Below are 23,357 nucleotides of genomic sequence, written 5' to 3'. Positions count from 1 at the left end.
TTCCGCAATCGTAAAACGTCACAATTCATTGTCAATCATGATTTCGTTATTCCTAATTTGCAAATGACCGTTACATGGAATTTCGTGCCAGTCGTTATCACAGGCAGTGAATCATTAACGAACCATGCACTATGCAGACACTATTGAAGTCGTTTTAGAGGTTACTGAGCAATTGAGTGAGTGAAGTTTATAGTACCTATGCAAGCCCGTCTTGAGCTATCATCATTCGTCCATTTTACAACCGAGGCACCGTTAAGCTTATTGGTTAGTAGCTGACGGAAGATTGGACAAATTTCTCTTCAAGTTAATGGGAAAATTTCTAAAGTACTCTCCAATAGTCTGTCATTACACCATTGAATGTATTACAGTATCCCAGTAGCTAATAATAATTTCTCTGATTGCTAATGGATTGCAACCAAAGGAGTTTATTGACAAAACATATACATAATTATAATATATTAATTAAAACAGGAAACACACGACAAAGATAGATTAAAAACACTTGGTAACTTACAGTTAGTAGTCTAGACCACACCCTACATGGTTGAAGAAGGCGACACAACTCGTCAAAAATTTCCGATTATAATGTAAGTTTCTAAGTGTTTTCAATCTATCTTTGTCGTGTGTTTCCTGTTTTAATTTATATTATGGAAATTTAAAGGTGTTTTCTGTTATGTGCTACACCAGGGCTCTCCAACCTACGGCCCGCGGATAGATTTTATCTATGCTACTTTATCTTGCTAAATTTATGCATTCTCAAGTTTTCTTATGACCTTTCTACACTCAATAAATAGGACTTTGCATTGAAATGAAATGAATTGGTTCGTTTCTTCTTGTGTTTTAATGAAACCTACTTGAAACTCCTCATATTATTTTAAATGGAAATATAATAACTTTACACCCCACAAACTCGCGTCGTGTGTGTCCCCACAAGTCAAATTCCACGTTTCAAGTTTCAAGTTTATTGTTTACATCATCAGCAATACAACAAAATAAAAAACATCTCATCAGATACCTAAAACTAACAATTTAAAGATACTAAACACTTCTGAAAGGTTAATTTGGCACTATATCATAATGTATCAATAATACAGTAGAAATTAACTTTAAACTTATAAGTACACAACTCATATAAACATTTTTGAATAATGTAACTGATGATGGAAATGAACCTTAACATTTTATGTGAGAACCGATGCAAACAAAAATACTATTCACAAAAGAGCTTCCGCAAAGCCCTTGTCCGTGAATAGGAGTTTGAATAATGGGACATATATGAAAACGATAAGACACATACACACACGCATTCACCAGTCATCGATATTCGACAATTGACACATCAGAGCATTCCCCTCATTACTTATATCTCATAGTGATATAAACTTCATGTGAACAGTAGGGAGGAAGCCACCACCTATAAATCGACCAATAGGTATTTTAAGGCAGAAAAAAGAATTTAAGACAGAAGAGAGAAGAAGAAGAAAAATGTTTAGGTTTTATGACAATTTATTTACTTAGCTTACCACTCTGAAGAAATTTTCAATTTCCAAAGGTGAATGAAGCCATAGCCAACACTTCGTTTTACGGATGAATTGTTTGCAAATTTTCAGTTTCCTTATTTCCTCAGGAAGGATATTGTGAAATTTTGGTCCCAGAAAAATGAAGCATCTTTGAAAGGTGGTACAGTTGGGTTTGGGAAGTCTCACCATCCTTGTTATCGGCCCTCTAAGCCTCCCAGGAATTAACAATGTGGCCCTAGGATAGAAAAGGTTGGAGACCCCTGTGCTTCACAATTATTATTATAATATACATGCAAAAGTTACTAATAATAAACTTTGTCCTGATTATGATACCCCAATATAATAATATGTTTCGGGGTAAAAGTTATCTATACGATATGATCATGAAGGTACAATTCAGATGGTATTACATACTTGTCATAAGTATCCTCATGATTCTTCAGCTCCTATATTCTTGAACAACGTCAACTGTAATCCTATATTGTAAAATCTTCTTAGAACTGAATGAAACCGGAGAAAGAGGATGCTATGATTATTTATTTGATTGGCCTTTAAAAATATTTGCTGCATTTCTTTGTGAAATTTGAAATAGTTTTACTGTGGATAACATTTTTACTAGAAATTTCAAAAATTGTAAAACAGAAATTTAAGGAATGTTTGTAATGTTGAGTTTCAGTGTATACTCTATATACTATATTTATATTACATTTGATCTGATTGTCCAAATAAACCAAAATCTGTCTCTAAATTAACGAAAATCTGATTAAATTTCTGAAAATATGTATCCTGCATACAAATTCTGCTGCTTCTAGAATTGAAGCCAACTCTTGTTGATCGAATTAATCAATTTATATTTCATCAGTATAATAATTCTGTAAAATAAGGAAGAAAAACTATTACAACTATTTAAGTTAATAGCAGTGATGAATTGTTTTAATCATTTCGAGAGTAATTGGAATTTAATAAGAGGCTCTGCAATTGCCACGAGTAATGAGGTTTCTGATCATCTTACAAAATAGTTCAATGATTTATCTCTTCCTATGACTTGAAAATGGCATCAATGTCCCAAACATGTTGTGATTAAATAATTCAAAAGGGGTAGGCCTACTGAGATTTTTATTTTTTTTTCTATTTCTAGTTCAATGATGTTCAACTGTTCTTCAACGTTGGGAAAAACATGGTCTTGACTTATTAGTTATTGTTCTTTCTCACACTTACGATTGTCCGAGGACATTAATTTTATCGTCACGACACCTATAATGTCCTCCTATTGGCTGATAATCAGCTGTTGGTGAGAATTAACCAATCGGAGGCCATTCGGGTGTCGTGACAATGAATGTCGGCCGACAATCGGTGAGTGTGGAAACGGTCATTGGATTTTCCTTTTCAAAACAAGTTCCGTCCATTTGGCATTGAAGAAGGACTAGATTGATTTTAGTTAACTCACGTATTAATTCAATTCTTGAAAAATGATATCAAATATGAATTACCAATCCACATGAAAAATGACAATTGTCATATTTTCAAACAAAAACTTATAGTTCCAAAAAATTTGATACTGATGAACAAAATATCGTATTTTTATTGTAGCGATAATAAGCCATGAAAATGATCTGATAATGAAGTTGTTATTTGGTTTTCAACTTATCAATGAAAATTATTCATTATACTTGGAATTTGATAGAAAATATGATTTTTCAATTGTGATCCAAGAAAATAGATGATTGATCGATAACATTTTAAATCTATTGATTAATTTCTTTCTAATTTTTTTTCCAGATAAAATTGATTCGAGAACAACATTTCACTCATTCAAAAAGAAAGAAGGGACGAGCGCTGACATCTTCTCCAATAATTGAACTTTGATTAGTCTGTTCTCAATGAAGTAATACAACGAGCACAAGCGAGGGTGTTGGATATAAAAGGTATATTTGCTAATTTTGCTTTGGTTATTATTAGGATTGCTATAATTTCTTCATTTCTTCATCCTCCTCAGCCCCAGTGTACATATGGATTTCACTCTATCCAGACCCAACCTCTCCCTCAAAATAGTACTTTTCAAGAACTCCACAGCCGAACTATGACCACTGCTACCTGTATAATTGTTGTTATTCAATAGCTGACAATGTACACTCCAGTGTACAAGTCGTCTCAACCGGAAAAGTGGGAATCCACTCCACCATATTTATTTATTTATTAGTAGACAATAGATACAATGCAGGTAAAAACAACAGGCATTCGCCCAAAACTGCTTTAAACCTTAATTTGAAATACACAGTCGTCTAGAGGTTATGTAAATGATAACTTAATTCACACACTATTTTGAGTCCAAAAAATGTATGTACTACAATAATTTTGAGTTTATCAGATTAATTAATTTTAAAATACAAATCCAAACAAAAATCTTCCTTCACAATCAGCAAAAATATTAAAAATTTCACTTAAATCCATAAATTATAGGTACTCATGTTAAAATTCTAAACGTCAAAACATCACTATCATCAGCTAAGAAAGCGAATGTACAGTACAGTGTACAAATCAACCCAAGTTTACATGAGTAAGTGGAAGAAACCAGTTCTGACGCGGTTAAATAGGATTATTCCTGTTCCATAGATGAGTGATTTGAGATGCAATTCCTACTCATTCATGACTATGCACCATGTACGTTTTTAAAGCTTCAAGGACGATTACAAAAGATAATTATGGTACATTCACTATGATGACGTGTCTCATTACAGGTGTAAACCACCAAAAAATCTATCCCCGTTTAAAATGGTGCATGTCAGCATAAAAATACTAAGAAATTTTCAAAAACCACAGATTTATTGATATTGAGGAAGACCGGTTTCAGTTGTTACACCATTGTCAATCTCTGATAAACTAAAACTATCTATCACTACTTATACTCTACATAAAGTAAGTGTGCAATGCGTTGTTGCACCAATCAGCATCAACTCATATAATATAGACATGGTACGCACCAGCTCGGATCCTGGATCTATATCGCTTGATGCAACAATTATGAAGGAAGGATTTTTCCTTCTATGAGAAAGATTTTTCCACAGTGAAGGAAGGGGTTTTCCTTTTAAATAAAAATACTAAGAAATTGTCAAAAACCACAGATTTATTGATACTTAGGAAGACCGGATTCAGTTGTTACACCTTTGTCAATCTCTGATAAATTAAAACTAAATACAAGAGCAGCAGAATTTTATAATTTATACTAGTAGGCGAGTACTGCTATTGGTCAAGGGCATGAACGTCTGCCATTGGCCCAGCTAGACAGTCTCCTCCCACTTAACGGGTGTCACTACATGGCGGCTTAAGACTCGCCATGATAACAAAATTTACTCTCAGTACAAAATAAGAACCAAGAGAACAAGTAAAAGATGATGAAACAGATATGTATATAGAAAAAGTATTGACTAATGTATGCTTACAATGTTATTATAAAAACTTCCCTGTTTTCCCATCTCTGTGGTCAATTGTCATCCCAGTTTTCAATTGTAGGATAAAAATGAATTGCTCTGTGATGAAAAGCTTTGTCTCTGTTCAATTACCCCCCCAACCACAACGAAGAACAGTAAATCACTAAACCATAATCATGGATGTTTGGCGAAGATTGTGAATGCACCTGGAGTGGCTCGTTGGAGTAAGTGATAACGCGCCGGTCCATCAATCAAGAGAACTAGAGTTAGAATCTTGACCGCGGCAAAAGTTTTTGACGAAAGCACAATCACATAGATAAGGCCACCCCGTCTTTCGGAGGAGACGATAAGCCGTCGGTCCCGTCTACCTAAAAAGTAGTCGTCACCTCTCATCAATATCCCTCTCACTCATTACCCACGCACACGCCAAGAGCTTATGTGGGCATCACCCTCAATTTTAACACATTTAACCTGTGAAATCTACTGTAACGTTCCTACATCTTAAATCATCCATAGGGAAATTAAAGATTGTTAACAATCCACTAACTGTAACTGTTACCTATAAACCTCATAATGCCTTCCTGTACTTTCGTGTAAATTTCGTGAGCTTTTTTGTATCATGTACCTAATCTTGGAGACATTGTTGTTCACGAACGAATTCGATGATCTAATTTGATCGAAATGCAAAGTGGCGGAACATTGTAACGAGCACAACCAGTTTAGCAGGAAAAGGACGTAGTGGGTGTAGCATAGAGTGCTGAGTGGCCCACAGCGGCCCAAACTGCAGTGCAATCTTCAAATTGGCACGTAAACACGGCGCTGCATAATTGGCGACGCTTCCTGCACAAATCGACGCTCGACCTTGGCGCAAATTAGTCTCGAGACCTCCTCCTCAAGTGTGTCGCAGAGGTGCTTTGCAGCTTGCAACTTGCAACAATTGCAACTTGCAAGTAGCAACATGCAACTCGCAACTTGCAACTCGCAACAATTGCAAGTACAGTATAAATAGTAACAATAGCAAGTAAATTTTTGGGACAGAACATTTCAAATTCGGTAAGAGATAAATCCATGACATTCAGAGGATAGATTCTTCATGGTATTGTTGATCTAGTAAAACAAAAATTTTCTGAAAATATCAATTTTTAAGATAGCTATTCAATTCACTAAAAATAACTCTTAGTTGAGTTATTTTTTGTAAATTTAATAACTTTTTTAAAATTGATATTTTTAGAAAAATTTTGTTTTACTAGATCAACAATATCATGAAGAATCCATCCTCTGAATCTCATGGATTAATATCTTACCAAATTTGAAATGTTCTGTCCCAAAAATTCAAACTGTAGGCGCTCATAGCTCGAAAAGTAATGATCAGAAAGACAATGTTTTCAAAAGAAAACTTTTTCATTTTGATAGCTTGATGATATACAAATCGAAAAACTTTAAAAAATATCACCAGTAGAAAGTTTATTTTTAGCCTTTTCACCGCCTTTTAATTCAATAGGCTACAAGGTCTTGTGAGGGGTTGTGAAGTTAATATGTGGCTCTGCCCTTTCCGATATAAATACATTATTATGAAGCTCGAGGTCATTACATCATAATACAATAAAAATCTGATAAGTTATAACAGAGTTCTGGTAAAATTATTTGTAATGTAGATCTACATTTTAATAACACTACAATGTCTTGTGAGGAGTTGTGAAGTTAAGGAGTTGACACTGCCCTTCTCAATATAAATACATTATTTTGAAGGTCGAGGTCATTACATCATAATATACAATACAAAAGCCTCATAAGTTATGACAGAGTTTTGGGATAAATGTTTGTAATGTAGGTCTACATTTTAATAACAAGACTCCTTGAACGTGGAGGACATGCATTTCAATTCAATAGAATTTGCAAGGTTTACAAGCTAGAAGGTCTTATGAGGGGATGTGGAGTTGGAGGAGATGTAAACTATATAGTAGTTTGGTCAGAGAAAATTCATAAGATTGTATTTTTTTCTATGGCTCTTAAATTATATCAGACGACTGTGCAACGCCTGAGAAGGGATTTAGTTGAGCGCTTTTAGTTTATCATCCCACATAGCTGTATGACGTCTATGCAACGCGAATTGTGTTTATGTGGATGCACATAGGCTGAATACGAGACTATAAAGTTAGGTAACGACTCTGCAACCTGCCATTAGTGTAGCTGAACTTCTGTGGGAATGTATCATGTTTATTTGTTTCATACACTTATTTACTCACTTACTTACTAATTAGCACTACGGCTCATTCAGAGCCTTGACCTCCTTCAAAAAACCTCTCCATTCGTCTCTATCGGCAGCCTTACGTCTCCATCCCCTGACACCCAGCTTCCTAATGTCGTCCTCCACATCCTCCAGACAACGCTTTCTCGGACGTCCTCTCAGCCTTCTCCCTCCTGGGTTGTTCCTGAAGAACTTTTTTACAATTCGTTTCATTTGTTTCATATGCTTGGAGAAAAATAGAAGGGACATGATTATTTTTCCATGCAGGAAAAAATGATATTTTTAGGCAGAAGCTTATGGATATTTCCTATCAGGGAACGATTCTACTTCTCTCGTTAGACTGTATTGGTTTACAGTTTCAATTGTTGATTTGCTATTTCATCCATTATAGTTTCTTAGCAATTTCTAAATACAAATACATACTTATAAATACATTCAATTAATTGCTAATACGGCTTAGGACTGATTACAGTTTCAATTGTTGGTTTGCTATTTCATCCATAAAGTTTCTTGAAAATTTATAAATACAAAAACATACATTTCTCCAATTATGATTGCTAAATATGTTTTCACAAATACATACATTTCTTCAATTTATTGTAATTGCTAATACGGCCTGATATTTCTGAATAATATTAGCCAAGCGATTTGTACACGATTTTAAGAACTTGGAGAATATGTGTCCTAATTATCACAAGACCTTGTAAGTAGTTGCTAAGTTATAGGGATACATCTATTGTATCCTACTTTCTAATGAAAAGAGTTTATGAACATGGAGGCGTGCATCTCAATTCATTAGACAACAAGGTCGGGAAAGGTGGTATGGAGCTGGGATAAGAAGATTGTTGGAAAAATATAATATTTTGCTTCTTCCACACTTGGAGAAAGATAGATGATACATGATTATTTCTACAAGTGAAAAAAGAAAATCAGCAATATTGTATGATTTATTATATTGATTCGGAATGTAATATTGTTCCTCAACATTTTTGAGAACAGTTCTGAATAATTAAATTTGGGAAGCCTGATTATCAAATTAGGGCCCGGTTGCACAAAAGCCTGATTATCTGATTCTAATCAGGGCACGGTAGCACAAATGTCTGTTAATTTTTATTTGTGATTAAATTCCACGAGTATACCAATTTTAGAAAAGACTTATTTTCGAGAAAGTGCTCTCTGATTGGTTCTCGTGTTATTCAATTATGATTGAAATTCAACAGGTTTTTCTGCAACTAGGCCCAAGTCTTTCAATTGATTCAGATCTATTCTCGAAGATTTTGATAATTTGATAACAAATTGTTGATAATTTGATACTTTCTTAATTTGAATAGTTTTTTAAAAAATTCTGTGTAGGCCTATTTATGTTTATGTTTTTAATTCAAAATACAGAATTCACGTTTTAAACTATTGATAATTTAGGTTTTATCGCTGGAATATATTATTTGTAAGAGACGTTATGAAATTGGAACAATATCGCATCTTAATCATACACGGCTTTATAAGAATTATTAATTGGATTTGGAGTGAGTAGTTAGAACACATTTTCACTGCATTTTCTGATAGAAGAAGTCCTATAATAATAAAAGCACAGTATTCTATCTATTTTTACTTGAACTATAATCTAGCTGATATTCCAACAAGAGTAGGAGAAGATAAAATTATCCCATTATCATTATTCATTTGAATGCTAATGCGGATGCTAATCTTTCCATAAAATGTGATTTATATTTATGTTTGTGAACTGTATTCTGACTGAAAAATAAATTTGATTTGATATTTTAATTTATAGGCAAATGGAACAAATCTTTGAGAACAGTATTGAATTCATTTGATACAAGTTTTTGAGCAATACATTTTTGAGAACACATTTCATAATATTTTTCAAACCTGAATTTACAACTTCCATGAATTATTCAAGAGAATATTAATTTGAATTGCATTTTCATGGATAAATGTACTTGATAAATGCGAAGAGGCCTACTAGTTTTGAATGTCTCAATGTCTGAAGTAGCTTATCTAATAACTAATAATCTGGGATGGACAGATAATTCTGATTAGAAGGTAGGTATTAAAGAAATATTGATTTATATTATACAAAAATAATGGAAAGAAAATATTCTGAATGCCATGAAAGCAATATATAGGTAACAATGTTCTATAAAAGCAAAAGCTGAATGAAAATAAAGATGGAAAGCAGTGTATTTTTGGCAGAAAATGAGTTCTTTTATCAAGAGACATGAAGTGATAATTGACATTCAACTTTCAGATAAATCAGAACTGCAGACATTCAAAATTAATCAGAAGTCATTTTTTCAAATCTCGAAACATTCTTCTCCCTGTGTTATTTTTGTATTGTCTGATACTTCTCGCTTTATACAACAATAACGATTACCAATGAAGTCTATTTTATCACAACTTCAACTACTATTCTATCTCCAACTAATAAAATGATCAATAAACAAGCCTATTTCATCACATCCAACAAAAACATACTGAATTAGGGTAACAGCTTTCAACCTAACTGTCAACTGCGAATTGAAATTTATCTGTTAACGCATGTACGTTACTTTGTCGGCAATATGAAAAGGAGTTTGTAGAGTTGTATCATTAAATGTTCCACATTTTGTTCGTACCGCTGTCTTTTTGGGCTGAATTTTTACAAAGTAGGAAATATGCTATTAGACTACAAGTTGCTCAGTTGTCTAAATATAGACTCGTCACTTGACATTGAACATTGTATTACTCAATTTGCGGTTTGTTTGTGACACATAGAAAAGAATTGAATTTGCTGTGGTCGGATTGACAAAAAATTGTGTGGGTTTCATGTTTTTTTCATTGCACTTCTATGCAGTCTTAATTTTTTGTTCCGGTTCATATATTATTATTGTTGCCATGGTCTATAATGTGCATGAATTTCTGCAACCAGAAATGTACCATTGAGAATACATAGGGTTACTGATGATGAATACCTAATTGTTTATCTGAGTAGGTCTAATGTTTTATAATAACTGAAATTTAAGACTACAGCATATATAGCCTAGTACAAAAATTTCAAATTTGAAAATAAATCTTCTATGTGTAAGAAACATAAATGTATTTGATATAAATAAAATATAATCACTCTCTCAAGCGTATTAGTAGTCAAAAGTATCAACTTAATAATTATGGCTAAGTCAAAACTGTTTTGGTGGCCTATAATATCTTCAATATCTATCAACTTCCATCATTGATTGGAGGAATATTTTCTATTGAAGTTGCTTTCCATGACGAAACACTATATAATATAAACTGTGTTCTGCCACTGTGTTACTAGCAAATATTTGAGAAAACACTTACTTTTTTTGGAGTCTTGAGGAATGCATTTCACTCCTGATTCTCAAATATTTACTAGTAGCACAGTGTCAGAACTTCAACAAAGTTAATATTTTTCTACTCTTCGATCCACTAAAATATGAACATATTACAGCTGTTATATAGCTATGGTGAATGTGATATTTTCGAGCTCAAAATTTAAGTGTTTTTATTCTTTATTATTTTTGTGAATTTATAGTTTGTTTCATGTTTTTAAGAAACTTTTATTATTAATCCATCCAAATTTAAAATTGTTTGTTTTATTCTAATTTATATTTTAGATTGTGATTTGGTGTAGAAATTTGAATAGACATAACCTATAATATTTGGACAATTTAAAACTAAATTAGGAAATTGAAGAAGTTTTAGGCAATAGCCTGTTTTTTCTTTTCCGATTCTTGTATTTTTTGCTAACCTTATAAATAAATAAATAAATAAGTAAAATATGAAGTTGGCTATTCATATTATACCCCCACATTACACCAGAATGAGTTTTAAATTTTTAAACTAGGAAACAACCAATGTAACAAATTCGTTCAAGCATAAACTAACTGATTGCAACTCTCACCAGCGGGCAAGGCTTAATTCCTTTTGCTGGTGATGCCAAATTACACATGAAAAGAATAAACATCATCTATGATACTCTCTCTATATTAGGTACTCTATGTCGGTCTACTCTATAAACTATATAGGTAGGCTATTAAGTAATAAGATGAAATAAAAATCAGCTTCTCTTTTGAAATCAAAATTAAATAAAAAATAAAATATACTTGAACTCATTAATATTTAATCTACAAGATTACAAGATACAGAAATAATATTATATAAATATAAAGAAAAATAAAAATCTCAGTACCCTTTTAGACATATTTTATCACAACATGTTTCGGACATTTATATAAATAAATATCATTTACATAAATGTCCGAAACATGTTGTGATAAAATATTTCTAAAAGGGTACTGAGATTTTTATTTTTCTTTATATTTATATTACAAGTAGCCCTATAAAGAAAAGAGATATATATCATAATAGAGATCAAGTCATGATTTTTATTTTCGTTGTAGAATAATAAAACAGTACTCTCTGTTCTCTGAAAAGTTATGTGTATAAGCTCTAGCTGTAAAAAATGATTTTTAAATTCTTCATGATAAACAAAATTTGAATCTTGAACGTGGATGGATTCTTGTTTCTGAAAGAAATTGTTTAATGAACTACATTAAATTGAATATAGTGATAGTTATGTTGTGTACTCATCTACCATAATAATATCGATTGCGAAATGGAAAAAATTCATGCGAATTTATCATTTTGACAGCTCTACTTCACATAAAAATATTGAGTAACGCCATTTGAGTGATATGTGCCAATTATCATGCGAATATAATGATGATGAATGAGATCGAAATAATGATTTACAGTACCGTACAGTAATAAATTAGCTTACATGATATTGAAGTTTTCATAATAATTATTACAGTAGCCTAATTGATAAATTGCTATTTCTTGTTAAAAAAATATAATTATGAAACATTTTAATCACGTCCACGTATTAGTATGATGTAGGCCTACTGAGTATAGTAATATTTTAGTAGCTTATTTAAGCAACTCAAATCTCTCAGGCGTTTAAATTCTATCTACTAAACATAGAGCATGACTTTGCATTCAGTTTTTTGACTTTGTATCATGATCATAGATGGCTACAAAATAATATTCTGACTTATAGATGGCTGACTTAGCACTCAGTTGATGGATCATAGATGGCTACAAAATATTTTTTTTTTATATTAAAAGCAATGAATGACAACAATTGAATTCAGAGATTGTGATATTATCATATTGTATAGTCAAGCAGGCTAAATTTAATATATTTTCACATTAATATTATCAATATCATTATCAATTACATTTATTATAATTTATCAAGTGATATCATTTGATACGTTTATTGTAAGATAATGGTGAAATGAAAACGATATTGTCAGTTCCACATAATTTATTTTAGCCAAACTTAAGTTCCAATGCACTATGGCTTCATTTTCAGTGGTCTTTTTTGGTCACTCCAACCAAAAAAGACTACCTACTGAAGATAATGCCTTAGTGCATTGACCTTAGATTAGTTAATTAATTAGATTAATAAGATGCATTGACCTTGATTAGACTTAGGTCAGTCTAACCAAAAAAGACTATTCTGTAGATGATGCCTTAGTGCATTGAAACTTAAGTTTGGCTCAAATAAATTATGTGGAACTGACAATATCGTTTTTATTTCACCTTGATATGGAGAAATTCCACAATATCTCTGTTCCTATAGTGTGAATTTTATTGTAATATGTGATGTGACTTCACCCACTACATTGTATGATATGTCCTGTTATATGCGATTGGAAAATCTATAGAGATTCATCATGATTCATACACCTATAATAATTATTGCCTCTTTTCTGTTCAGGGCTACTTGTAATATAAATAGAAATAAAAATAAAAATCTCATCAATGGCATGAATGTTGAAACATGTTGTGATAAAATAATTCAAAAAAGGGTACTGAGATTTTTATTTTTATTCCTATTTACCTATGAAAATCTATTAGTAACAAAAATAATATTTATTGATGCATTTTCAATTAATTATTGCCTCTTTTCTGTTCAGGGCTACTTGTAATATAAATAGAAATAAAAATAAAAATCTCATCACGGTTGAACATGTTGTGATAAAATAATTCAAAAAAGGATACTGAGATTTTTATTTTTATTCCTATTTACCTATATAAATATATTTGCAACAAAAATAATATTTATTGATGCATTTTCAATTTCCTCCATGATTCTATCTTGTGTATCCTTGTACATTGTGGAGTTTTACATGATAATATTTACAAGAATTCACGAAATTATACAAAATTATTTGAATATTGTAAAAAACAAATTGTATGCTTTGTCTCCTCCATAATATTCCTTATTTCCACCTTCATAATTATAAGCAGATATTCCTTTATTTCCACAATCATACCCTTGTTTTCCACCTTCATAATTATAGGCAGATATTCCTTTATTTCCTCCCTCATAGTCGTAAGCTGATGCTCCTTTTATTGAATCATAAATTGATTTATGAATTGAACATTTGTTGTAGTTACTCACTCAGTCAGAACTTAGAAAAGGATTTAGGAAAAACTCAATTGACTAAATCTGTGGCTTGGTGCAAAAAATACCAATGTCAATTTTTTTCATAAATGAGTTTAATACATCACTAATATCGATTAATTTCAGTTGTAGAAGTGCCAATGTCCTATCTCAAAGCATTAAAAAGTTATATCATTTATACTACCAATGTCATGACTTATTCCACTTATTCCACTCTCAGAGTGCGAAAACTACCAATGAAGACATATGCTTTTATATTGTCATTCATACTCCATCACAGAACTACGTACCAATGTCGACTTCTGCACTTCTAGCATCGGAATGCTTCGTAGATCGAAAATACAAGGTGAACTTTCAAGCTGATTTGTGGAAAAGTTGATATTTTGACATAGGTACTTCTTGCACCAAGCCACAGAAATTTAATTTAGAAAATTTTATATTTTTGTCAATTATATAAAGAAAGTTCAACTCTTTCAACAATCAACACTCTCAATTCCTATAAGACGCCAAGATTGAAACTCCTGCTGGGAGCCCAGATTTATTTTATTGTCTTTTGTCTTCAGTTTAAGAATTACTGATCAGTGTTCCTTTTGTTTGCTCGGTCTTTTGCAGAGAATACAGAACATACTGGAATGCTCAGTTGAGGTTGGAATAGTTCAGCTAGAGGCCGACATTGGCAGACGCTCTCACTCCATCTAAGGTAAAAATGCACAAAACAGGTGACAATTCCACCTCACACTGCTTTAGTGAGACTCACTTTGAACTGGCAGTATAACTTGAATGTGAGGGATTAATGTTATACATTAGGATTGTTGTCAGTTCATAATGAATTTCACTACTTCCCCATACGTTCAGGGAATCTAGAAGTTTGCAGCAGGAGTCATTAACACTTGAATTTTATTGTTGGGAAAAGACAATCGAATAATTTTATTGGAAGACCTTTCACATTGTGCTTACATAACATCATGGTGGAAAATAAAAATAATGTACCTCCATGAACACATGGTGGATATTTTTTGTTGTAAGAAAAATGCTTGTTAAATTTCAATGAAGCCCACGACTTGGAATTCCTTGAGTATGTGACTTAATAAGTGAAAAGCTGTTTATTGCAATCTAGTTTTAATATTTATACTTTATTTAAAAAATACTTTTTCCTCCACCTACTGTCTAAAGTACTTTCTTTACTCCCTGGAACATAATAGCCTACTAAAGTGTCACTTTTTCGCTCTCGGTACTAAAAACAGAAAAACTCCCTAGGGAGGAAATGTAACTCCATTTAAATAACATGGGAAGCATCCCTATTTTAAAAACGTACATTTGATATAGGTTAGAAGGTTAAGCTCAGATGAGGAAGCATATTGAGTAGTCATTAAACCAACTAAATTCGATACCTCAACCAGACATTTGATCAATATATGAAATTTATGTTTGTATGCTAAAAATATTACAAACTTCATATCACTATACTAAAAAATGTATTATTTTTTCTCCATGTTATTCAAAATACCAGCCAACGAATATTCCTCATTAACTAATCAAATTTGAAAAAGGAACTTCAACATAGCTGTAGTTGTGGCGGCTATTGTTACAACTTTTGCCGACAATAGCGCATAGTGCTGTCGGCGGAGAACTGTGATTACAAGCCAGCTGTTTCTGTTTACTTCTTAGATTATGTTGTAACACATTGTTTGGTCAAGTACGTTTTTGAATTTTTTAATTTGCAGTTCTTATAAAAATGTAGGTGGAGGAAAATGTTGTGTATATCACGAGTGAAAAATGCTTTTTCTCCCTCAGGAAAATTATTGCCCTCGGCTCGCCTCGGGCTTCAACTTTTCCCTCAGGGAGAAAAAACAGTACTTTTCACTCTATATATACAAATAACTTATTTATTTAAAAAAAAACTGTTTTTAAACATAGTCGAAATAGAACTGAGATTTTTCAATTATGAAAAATCCCACAATAACAGTATTCTTATTCAACAAATTTTATCATTTCAACTCATATTCCATGTAAGAAGCGAGTATTGATCTGAAATTTCTCAAAGTTGAATAGGATGAAAATTATTCCCACATTCCATTACATAATCTACATTCCTATTTCACACTCCATATTGTGATCAATTTTTTATTGGGACAAGTGGAAGAGGAGGCTCTTATTGTCTCAACTTCGCCCACAAAGCTTGTAATGTAAAAAGTGAATAATAAAGGTATTTATCCATTTATCAATCTACCCCAAAGATTTAATCTATTCTATAGGCTATACTGCACATCGACTTTAGAAATGGCATTGAATTTCATTATGATATTGTATGGTATAATAATAATAATTTTATTTTGAGGACTTGGAGTGAAATATTGGTAATGATCGAGTACACTACCTAGAATATGCATCTTGTTATAGAATATTATTATTATATTAATAATATAATAATAATAATAATAATAATAATAATAATAATAAAAATAAAAATAATAATAATATCGAGTGACCTGGCTGGCTCAGGTCTGGTGTCAGAGTTTTCAGGTCGTATAGAATATTAGAAAAATATAATTAAAGCTCCTACAAATCAGCGTGGTTTGTGATCACATCTCCTCCTCTATTTTTGCATGTGGATGGACGAAATATTTTCCTAGTCTATAAGTAGAGAAAGGGTTCTTTTTCATGTTGTAGGCCTACACTAAGCTTATTCTGTGGTCTAGTGTGATTTAACTATTTTTGATGCTCATAAGACTGGTAAGTAGAATGGAATGGTCCACATAAATCTAAATCTCTCTTGAAATCTTAACTTTCCCAATAAATAATTCAAACATTTGGAATTGGTTGGATACACAAAAAATAAAATAAAAATTATGGATAACAGAATCACACAATTACACTCACAGTGTAGTCTATCACAGTTACTAAATAATATTAATCTGCAATAATTTATCTTTAACTACAAATTTAACAGTCTTAAATTGAACTTGTATGATTAGTGAAATATAGCCTGAAAATCCACATGAAAGATATCATTACAGGAAACATAAATCAATTTATCTCTAAGTGAATCGATAATTAAAACAATGAAAAAGCAAACGCATATTTGTTCACATATCAATTTATCATACATTATCAATCACTGGTGATGACATTTATCTTTCACATTGAATGATTAAATTTTTAAAAGTGAGAGAAGCGTACAAGGTTATGAACTCTGTGTACCAATAATGCTTTAAAGTTCAGATGGATGTTACTGAGATATTGCAATTATTCAAATGCTAATGAATTAATAATTATTATTAAACGAAAATCCAAATTAAATGCTGTAAATCACCCTGGAGACTTGCAGTAACAGAAGTCTTTAGGGTGATTTACAGCATTCAATTTGGATTTGTAAAATGCTGTAAATCACCCTGGAGACTTGCAGTAACAGAAGTCTTCAGGGTGATTTACAGCATTCAATTTGGTTTTTCGTTTAATAATAATAATTATTAATGCTTTAGAGTTTAGATACTGGTTCACTTGATTGTTGATAAAAAATATTCATGTTTTCAGCTTCAATATTATCAAATCATTAAATATTTTCTAGTTTGATCTTTCCATCACTGGAGCAAATAGGTAATTTACTACAAAACATTGAATCTTCTATTCAAATATTAGCTATTTGAAATATTGGTACCAATAGAAAAATATCACTTTGAACAATTAATTACGACATAGCAGTCATATATTTATATAAATAAAAGCTATTAGCTTCTACTTATATTAGTGTAGCGCTTTCGGACTAGGCCCTTCATCAACACTCACAAAGTGATTATTTAACAAGCAGTTCGTAATGGAATCAAACATTGAAGAGAAATTATCGTTGAATTGTCCAAAAAGTTTACTGATTACAATATTGTATTAATTTAGGAGTTGGCTACTACTCAGAAGGAGAAATCAATGAATATTCACTTACTAAATAAATTCTGTGATGATGATTACAATAAAATTTCTCTACAATGGAATTTGGTATTTACACAATGTAACGTACAAGAATATTTGAAAATTTATTGAAAATATACATTTTGAGGGCTATATCGGTAATAAAAGATGAAAATCATCAAGATTTTTTATGACATATAATAATAGTACCTAGCTAGTTTATAACGATTTAGGTGTTTGAATTTAGATTTATCAAATTATTCTTCTGATAAAATGAATAATGAAATGCCAGTTTGCATTGACAGTAAGAAGTTGCCTAATCATGGTGTATAGCCTGTGATTCATGTATGTAATCCAAAAAAGAATTTAGTGAATTATCAAAAATAATGTTAATCCATTACCAGTTGCATTACATTGAGACAATAATAAATGAGAATGGAAGTCAAAACTACTATTTAATCTAAACTAGAATCACTACTTTAAGGAAATAAAGAAACCTTATTGTTAAAGGCAAGCTTATAAAGAAGTTCAGAATAATATTTCTCAAAGAAGAAAATTGTTAAAGACTAAAATTAGACAATTTTAAATACTGATCTATTTTATGATACCGTAGCCCTTATAGGCTACTGATATTCTTATTTATTTGCATCACAGGATTTAATGGAAATAATGGATAGCTCAAGATATAACAATGAGTTATTGCATATTATCAACTCAATTTATTATACCGTACTCAATCTATCTCTATCTTTTCATGAGAGCCCTTATAGGCTACTAATATTCTTGTTCATTTGCATCACAGGATTTAATAAAAATGATGGATAACTCAAGATATAACAATGAGTTATTGCATATCAAATCAATTTATTATGCCGTACTCAAGATATGTCAGAGATTTATAATCAAAGATTGAAAATTTCATTGAAAATTGCAGTTAACAGCTGCTGGAAAATTATTACTGTAGAATGATTATTTCAAATATCCAATGAAAGCTACATAAATAAAACTAAGGACTTCTGCAAATATTAACAAAAAAGTTCTCAGCTGTATTTATATAGCTTTTATTGGATATTTGAAATAATTATTATTATACAGCAATAATTTATAATCAATGAAATATTGGTGGATGTGAGGATATAGTTAACTTATTGTGCATTATTTGTAGTTTGAAAACAAATATTGAATTTTCAATATTAATGCTCAATAGAGCAGTCTAGGAGGAATTTTGAATGAAAACGTTTGAATATTTCTTGAATTTTATACCTTTTGAATGTATGAATATGTCTGTATGCTTGTATGCTATATCGACGGAATGTGTTTCAATCTTTATTCAAAAACTTGAACCTTGCAGTTATAAAGTTTTATTCTCTTGTCAACTGTATTCTTATTTGTCGAAATGAAGGAATATTTTATTTTATTAATCTCGATTACATGTATCAAAACAAAAATCTTCATACGCTAACATATTCACAAATATATTGTGAAGTTTCAAAACATTTCTGAGGAGTCTGCAACTGTACAAACAAAATCTGTTTACAAAGTTCCTCCTTCAAATAATAATAAAACTCCTCCTAAGAATGATATAATTTTATATAAATAAATACCGTAGGCATATCAACCGATATTCAATTATTTCATTGTGAGGGAATTATTTGATTGTATATGGGAAGAGATGTTATGGTATTTCACCTGTTCACCATAATAGGATAAGGAGCATTTGCACAGTGAACCCTTAAACTAAATTGAGTCAGCTGGTAGCTTAAACTCAAAATGAACAACATTATAACAAACGAGACTTGATATGGATTTACTCCAGTTTAAAATCAAATTTCCTTTAAACTGCACTGAACATTGATGTTGTCGATATCTCTATTTTGGTTTGAGAATTCAATTTATGATTTAGAATTGACTCAAGTGCCTTGTTTAATAATTTTTATTTTATTTCCAGATGGTGATGGGACTTTCAAAGCAGCCGAGGATGGCTGGACTTCTCTCATCTTTATCCTTGTTAGTAATCATCTCATTGTGCAGTCAACTGGTGGCCGGAGAATATGGCTGCCCCCATCAGTGCCTCTGCTTTGTGGACAATAGTGGCTTCCGAACAGCAAACTGCACAGGAGTCGAATTCATGACTGCGCATGCCTTTCAGTACTCGAAAATATTCAGTGGTATCGAGGTACTAAATGTAAAACCCCACTCACAGAAACCTATCAAACTCAAAGATGATATGTTTCTCCCCTTCTTCTCACTGAAGTACCTAAATTTAAGTAACTGTAGAATCAAGACCATCACCAAAAATGTGTTCAACGGACTGAAAAAGATCTGGGAGATAGATTTATCCGACAATGAGATCCAGCACTTCCACAGCTCTGTTTTCGAGAATCTCAACGATTTGAATAGACTTAGTTTGAGAGGCAACCCTCTTCAGATGACTCACAAGCCCTACATCATATCACACTCTCTGAAAGAATTGGATATGGGAAAATGTGGAATTTCATCTCTACCCAACGAGTTCTTCCATGGGTTGAAGAAATTGACCCATCTACTCTTGGATGGTAATTTTATACGTAACATCAAAGATCACGTGCTTCCTAGAGGTCTTGTAGATCTGAACCTGGCTTACAATAGAATTGTGAACATCCCCATTGATACTCTGTTGTCATTGACTCAGTTGAGGCGTTTGGATCTCCATGAAAACTACATCAATTGTACATGTGTATTTCTACATTTACAAGATATGTTATCAGGGAACGGTGTGTTAATTGATGGGAATGTTGTATGTGCATATCCCATTGAACTCCGAAATACGAGTTTGAATAAGGTGAATGAGAATGAGGCTTGTAGGAGAGAAGTGTACAAAGACAAGCAACATCGAAAATCTTCTAATGCTAAGTACATTCATCAGAAGGAGAGTTACGACTTTGATAATGACAAGTACAGTTCTTATGAGAACTTCCAGAGGGATCAGCCTGATTATTATCAAGATCAAGTTGACGACTCAACGAATGAAAAAGATTCGTTCCAGCAAGATCCACAGCCATTGAGGAGTGGAGAGCATTACAGTAAAGAAACGCATTCAGGTCATGGAAAGAAGAAGCATAAACACAATGATCACATTTCATCTGATGAATATGATAAGATAATGAATGATGAAGGTATGCTCAGTGATGAGTATACCAGTTCAAGTTCACCACAAGATGATGGAGTAGAAAATGAGGACGACAGCTACACTGATGAGACATCTAACATTGATAGACCTTCACCATTGGATGACTTGGGAAGTACATTTGAGAAAAGCGTGCCTGAGTCAAGCAAGTCTGAAGACTCATTTGAAGGTTCTGGAGTGGGAGATATCAATGAAGAGCAGAGAATAGCGTCTCTTGGAGAAGGGATCCAGTTTGGATTGGATGATGGGAACGAGGATGATGCTACTGAGTTTATGATCATCAAAGAAACGAAAGCGCCAAAAGTCAATCATGAAAAAGAAGCTAAAGGAGACAAGGGAGGGGATCACTCAGGGAACGAGGGAGACATGGGAGGGGATCACACGGGGGATGAGGAACAGCGTGCGGAGGAATCGGGTAGGAAAGTACCTTCAGGTATGGGTCAATATATTCTGATTGGATTGATTGGTTTCATTCTTATCATCCTGATACTGGTTGCAGTGATCAAGAAATGCCGGTCTAGAAGAAATACCGAACGTGAGAAGCTCTCCAATATGGAGAACGCTAACGGCACAGAGCTGCAAGATATCACCACATTACTTCCGAAACCAGAAGAAAAAGATGAGAGAAACGGCAAGTATCCTAACGAAACGTCTCCTGAGACAGTCAAGCTCATAAATGGAGACAAACCCCATGACTTATCCGAGCCAACAGACATGAACCAAAACGACAACCGCAATGACATTGTCAAAAATGGAGTCAAACCAGCTACTGAAGCTGTGGCACCCATTGAGGTTACAAAAGCAAAATTGACTATTCTTCCTGATTCAATACCAAAAACTCCCATCTTTGTTCAGAAAAATAACGGAGCAATAAAAAAAGGAGTATCATAGACTGAGTTGACAATGGTTCCTTGAAGACAAGATCCTGTAGATTTGTACCATACTATTGTAATGTTAATAACTTTGTCGATGTACAGTGGAAGCATTTAAGATACTCAAGCACAAAAAGACTGTTCTAGTTGTAATGTGAACGATCACTAGCCTACTATTTATGTTATTTTTATAAGGTAAGCCATCAAAATCAATTTGTCTAGATGATATTTTTTGTGTAATAAATAATATAATATATTGGGTTACCAGGCCTATTCATTTCCAATTGAGCAGAGGCCCAAGATGAGGATATATTGTTAAAACCATTCAAGTGATTCTCTTAGGGAGAATATTTGACGTTCAGTTTTTAGTAGAATATAGGGGTTTCTTGTAATCCTATGTTAAAGGAGAAGCGTTGAAGCAGTTGAAGGAGAAGCGATTGGACACAATCCAATGATTGTGTCATGTTGTTGAGTACGCTTCTCATCAGTTTCCTCACATGAATCGAGAATTTGTTATTGTTATGATAGTTTATAATATTTTAAAAGCTTTATAGAAAGTCTTTACTGTTTTATTCACAGTAATTGAAAATCTCCAAGCGCAGCTCTGAGGCATCTCCAATCAATAGCTCAAGGATATCTACTGTATTCATCAAAGTTGATTACTGTAGTGAGAATGAGAAGTTTTTAAATTTGAAGAAATCATAATTCTCCAGTTTCAGCTTTTGTTCTGATTTCTATTCAGAAGCTCAAAGATATCAAGGTAAAATTATGAATGGGAAAACTTCAAGTTATGTGGTTTCACTTCTATCAGATGCCTGTAAAATGATTTTCACATCACGAAATTCTAGAATTGGGATTTACTGTAATATGATAATTACATTTTTTATTTCTTTTGCTAGAAGCAATTCTTATGTCATAGATCCATATTTTTTAAATTCCATTCCATATACTATTATTTCTCAATGTAGATTATTAGGTACTACTCAACTAAAATAATATCATTCAGCTTTTCGAGTACCGTAGCATCTTATTGTATATTTTGCATACACCTAGTTATATTATTTCTTGTTTTATTTAAATTGGAGCCGATAAATCCTTTTGAATTTGTAAATAATAAAATTTTTGTTAAGAATTTATCTGAATCATGATTTTGCGTTGTTTTCCCTTACTACAGTAATGAATATTAAAATATACATTGGAATGCTTTACAATATACTCAATCATCTAAATTAATCTTATTAGTAAACTACACATATTTTAAGAAAAATCGTACTTTTCACGTGATCAGGTATTGAAAAAGTTCCAGCCTACAGCTTAATGACTGACTGAGTGAGTGAGTCAGTCAGTCAGTCAGTCAGTCAGTGAGTGAGTGCCATTTCGCTTTTATATAATATATGTAGATACGGTATGCAGTTGATATATGCAGCTTAACTACACTTTCTATGGCCATTTAGAAAAATTGGTATTGAAAATATTTAACTGTATTCTTCATTCATCATTAATTGATGATTAATTAATGATGAATGAAAAATACAGTTGAATATTTTCAATACCAATTTTTCTAAATGGCCATAGACAGTGGAGTTGACAACAATCTAGAAGTTTAGATCTATAATTTTCCTAATAAATATTGTGAATGAAGTTCATTCTTGATAAGTTTGTGATTTATATTGAAGTTGAAGGGGTTTCAGAGTTTCAGATTTCACAGGAATAGAATGAGCTATTAT

The 23,357-nt window shown here is 32.1% G+C and overlaps 1 protein-coding gene across 1 annotated transcript in view; it reads left to right on the top strand.

The window, feature by feature from the left end:
• Positions 1–22,764, top strand: part of LOC111043543 (protein windpipe) — a 91,307-nt gene extending 68,543 nt beyond the window's left edge. Inside the window, exons 3-5 of the mRNA XM_039419636.1 lie at positions 3,300–3,445; positions 14,302–14,389; positions 19,541–22,764. Of these exons, the coding sequence (XP_039275570.1) occupies positions 19,541–21,649 (2,109 nt within the window). The 5' untranslated portion in view covers positions 3,300–3,445; positions 14,302–14,389 and the 3' untranslated portion in view covers positions 21,650–22,764. The remainder of the gene's footprint in view (positions 1–3,299; positions 3,446–14,301; positions 14,390–19,540) is intronic.
• Positions 22,765–23,357: the final 593 nt, after the last annotated feature.

Source organism: Nilaparvata lugens, chromosome 1, assembly GCF_014356525.2.
Source record: "Nilaparvata lugens isolate BPH chromosome 1, ASM1435652v1, whole genome shotgun sequence".
Taxonomy (NCBI): domain Eukaryota; kingdom Metazoa; phylum Arthropoda; class Insecta; order Hemiptera; family Delphacidae; genus Nilaparvata; species Nilaparvata lugens.
The sequence above is the reverse complement of the archived record's forward strand: the minus strand, read 5'-3'. Positions and strand labels throughout refer to the sequence as shown.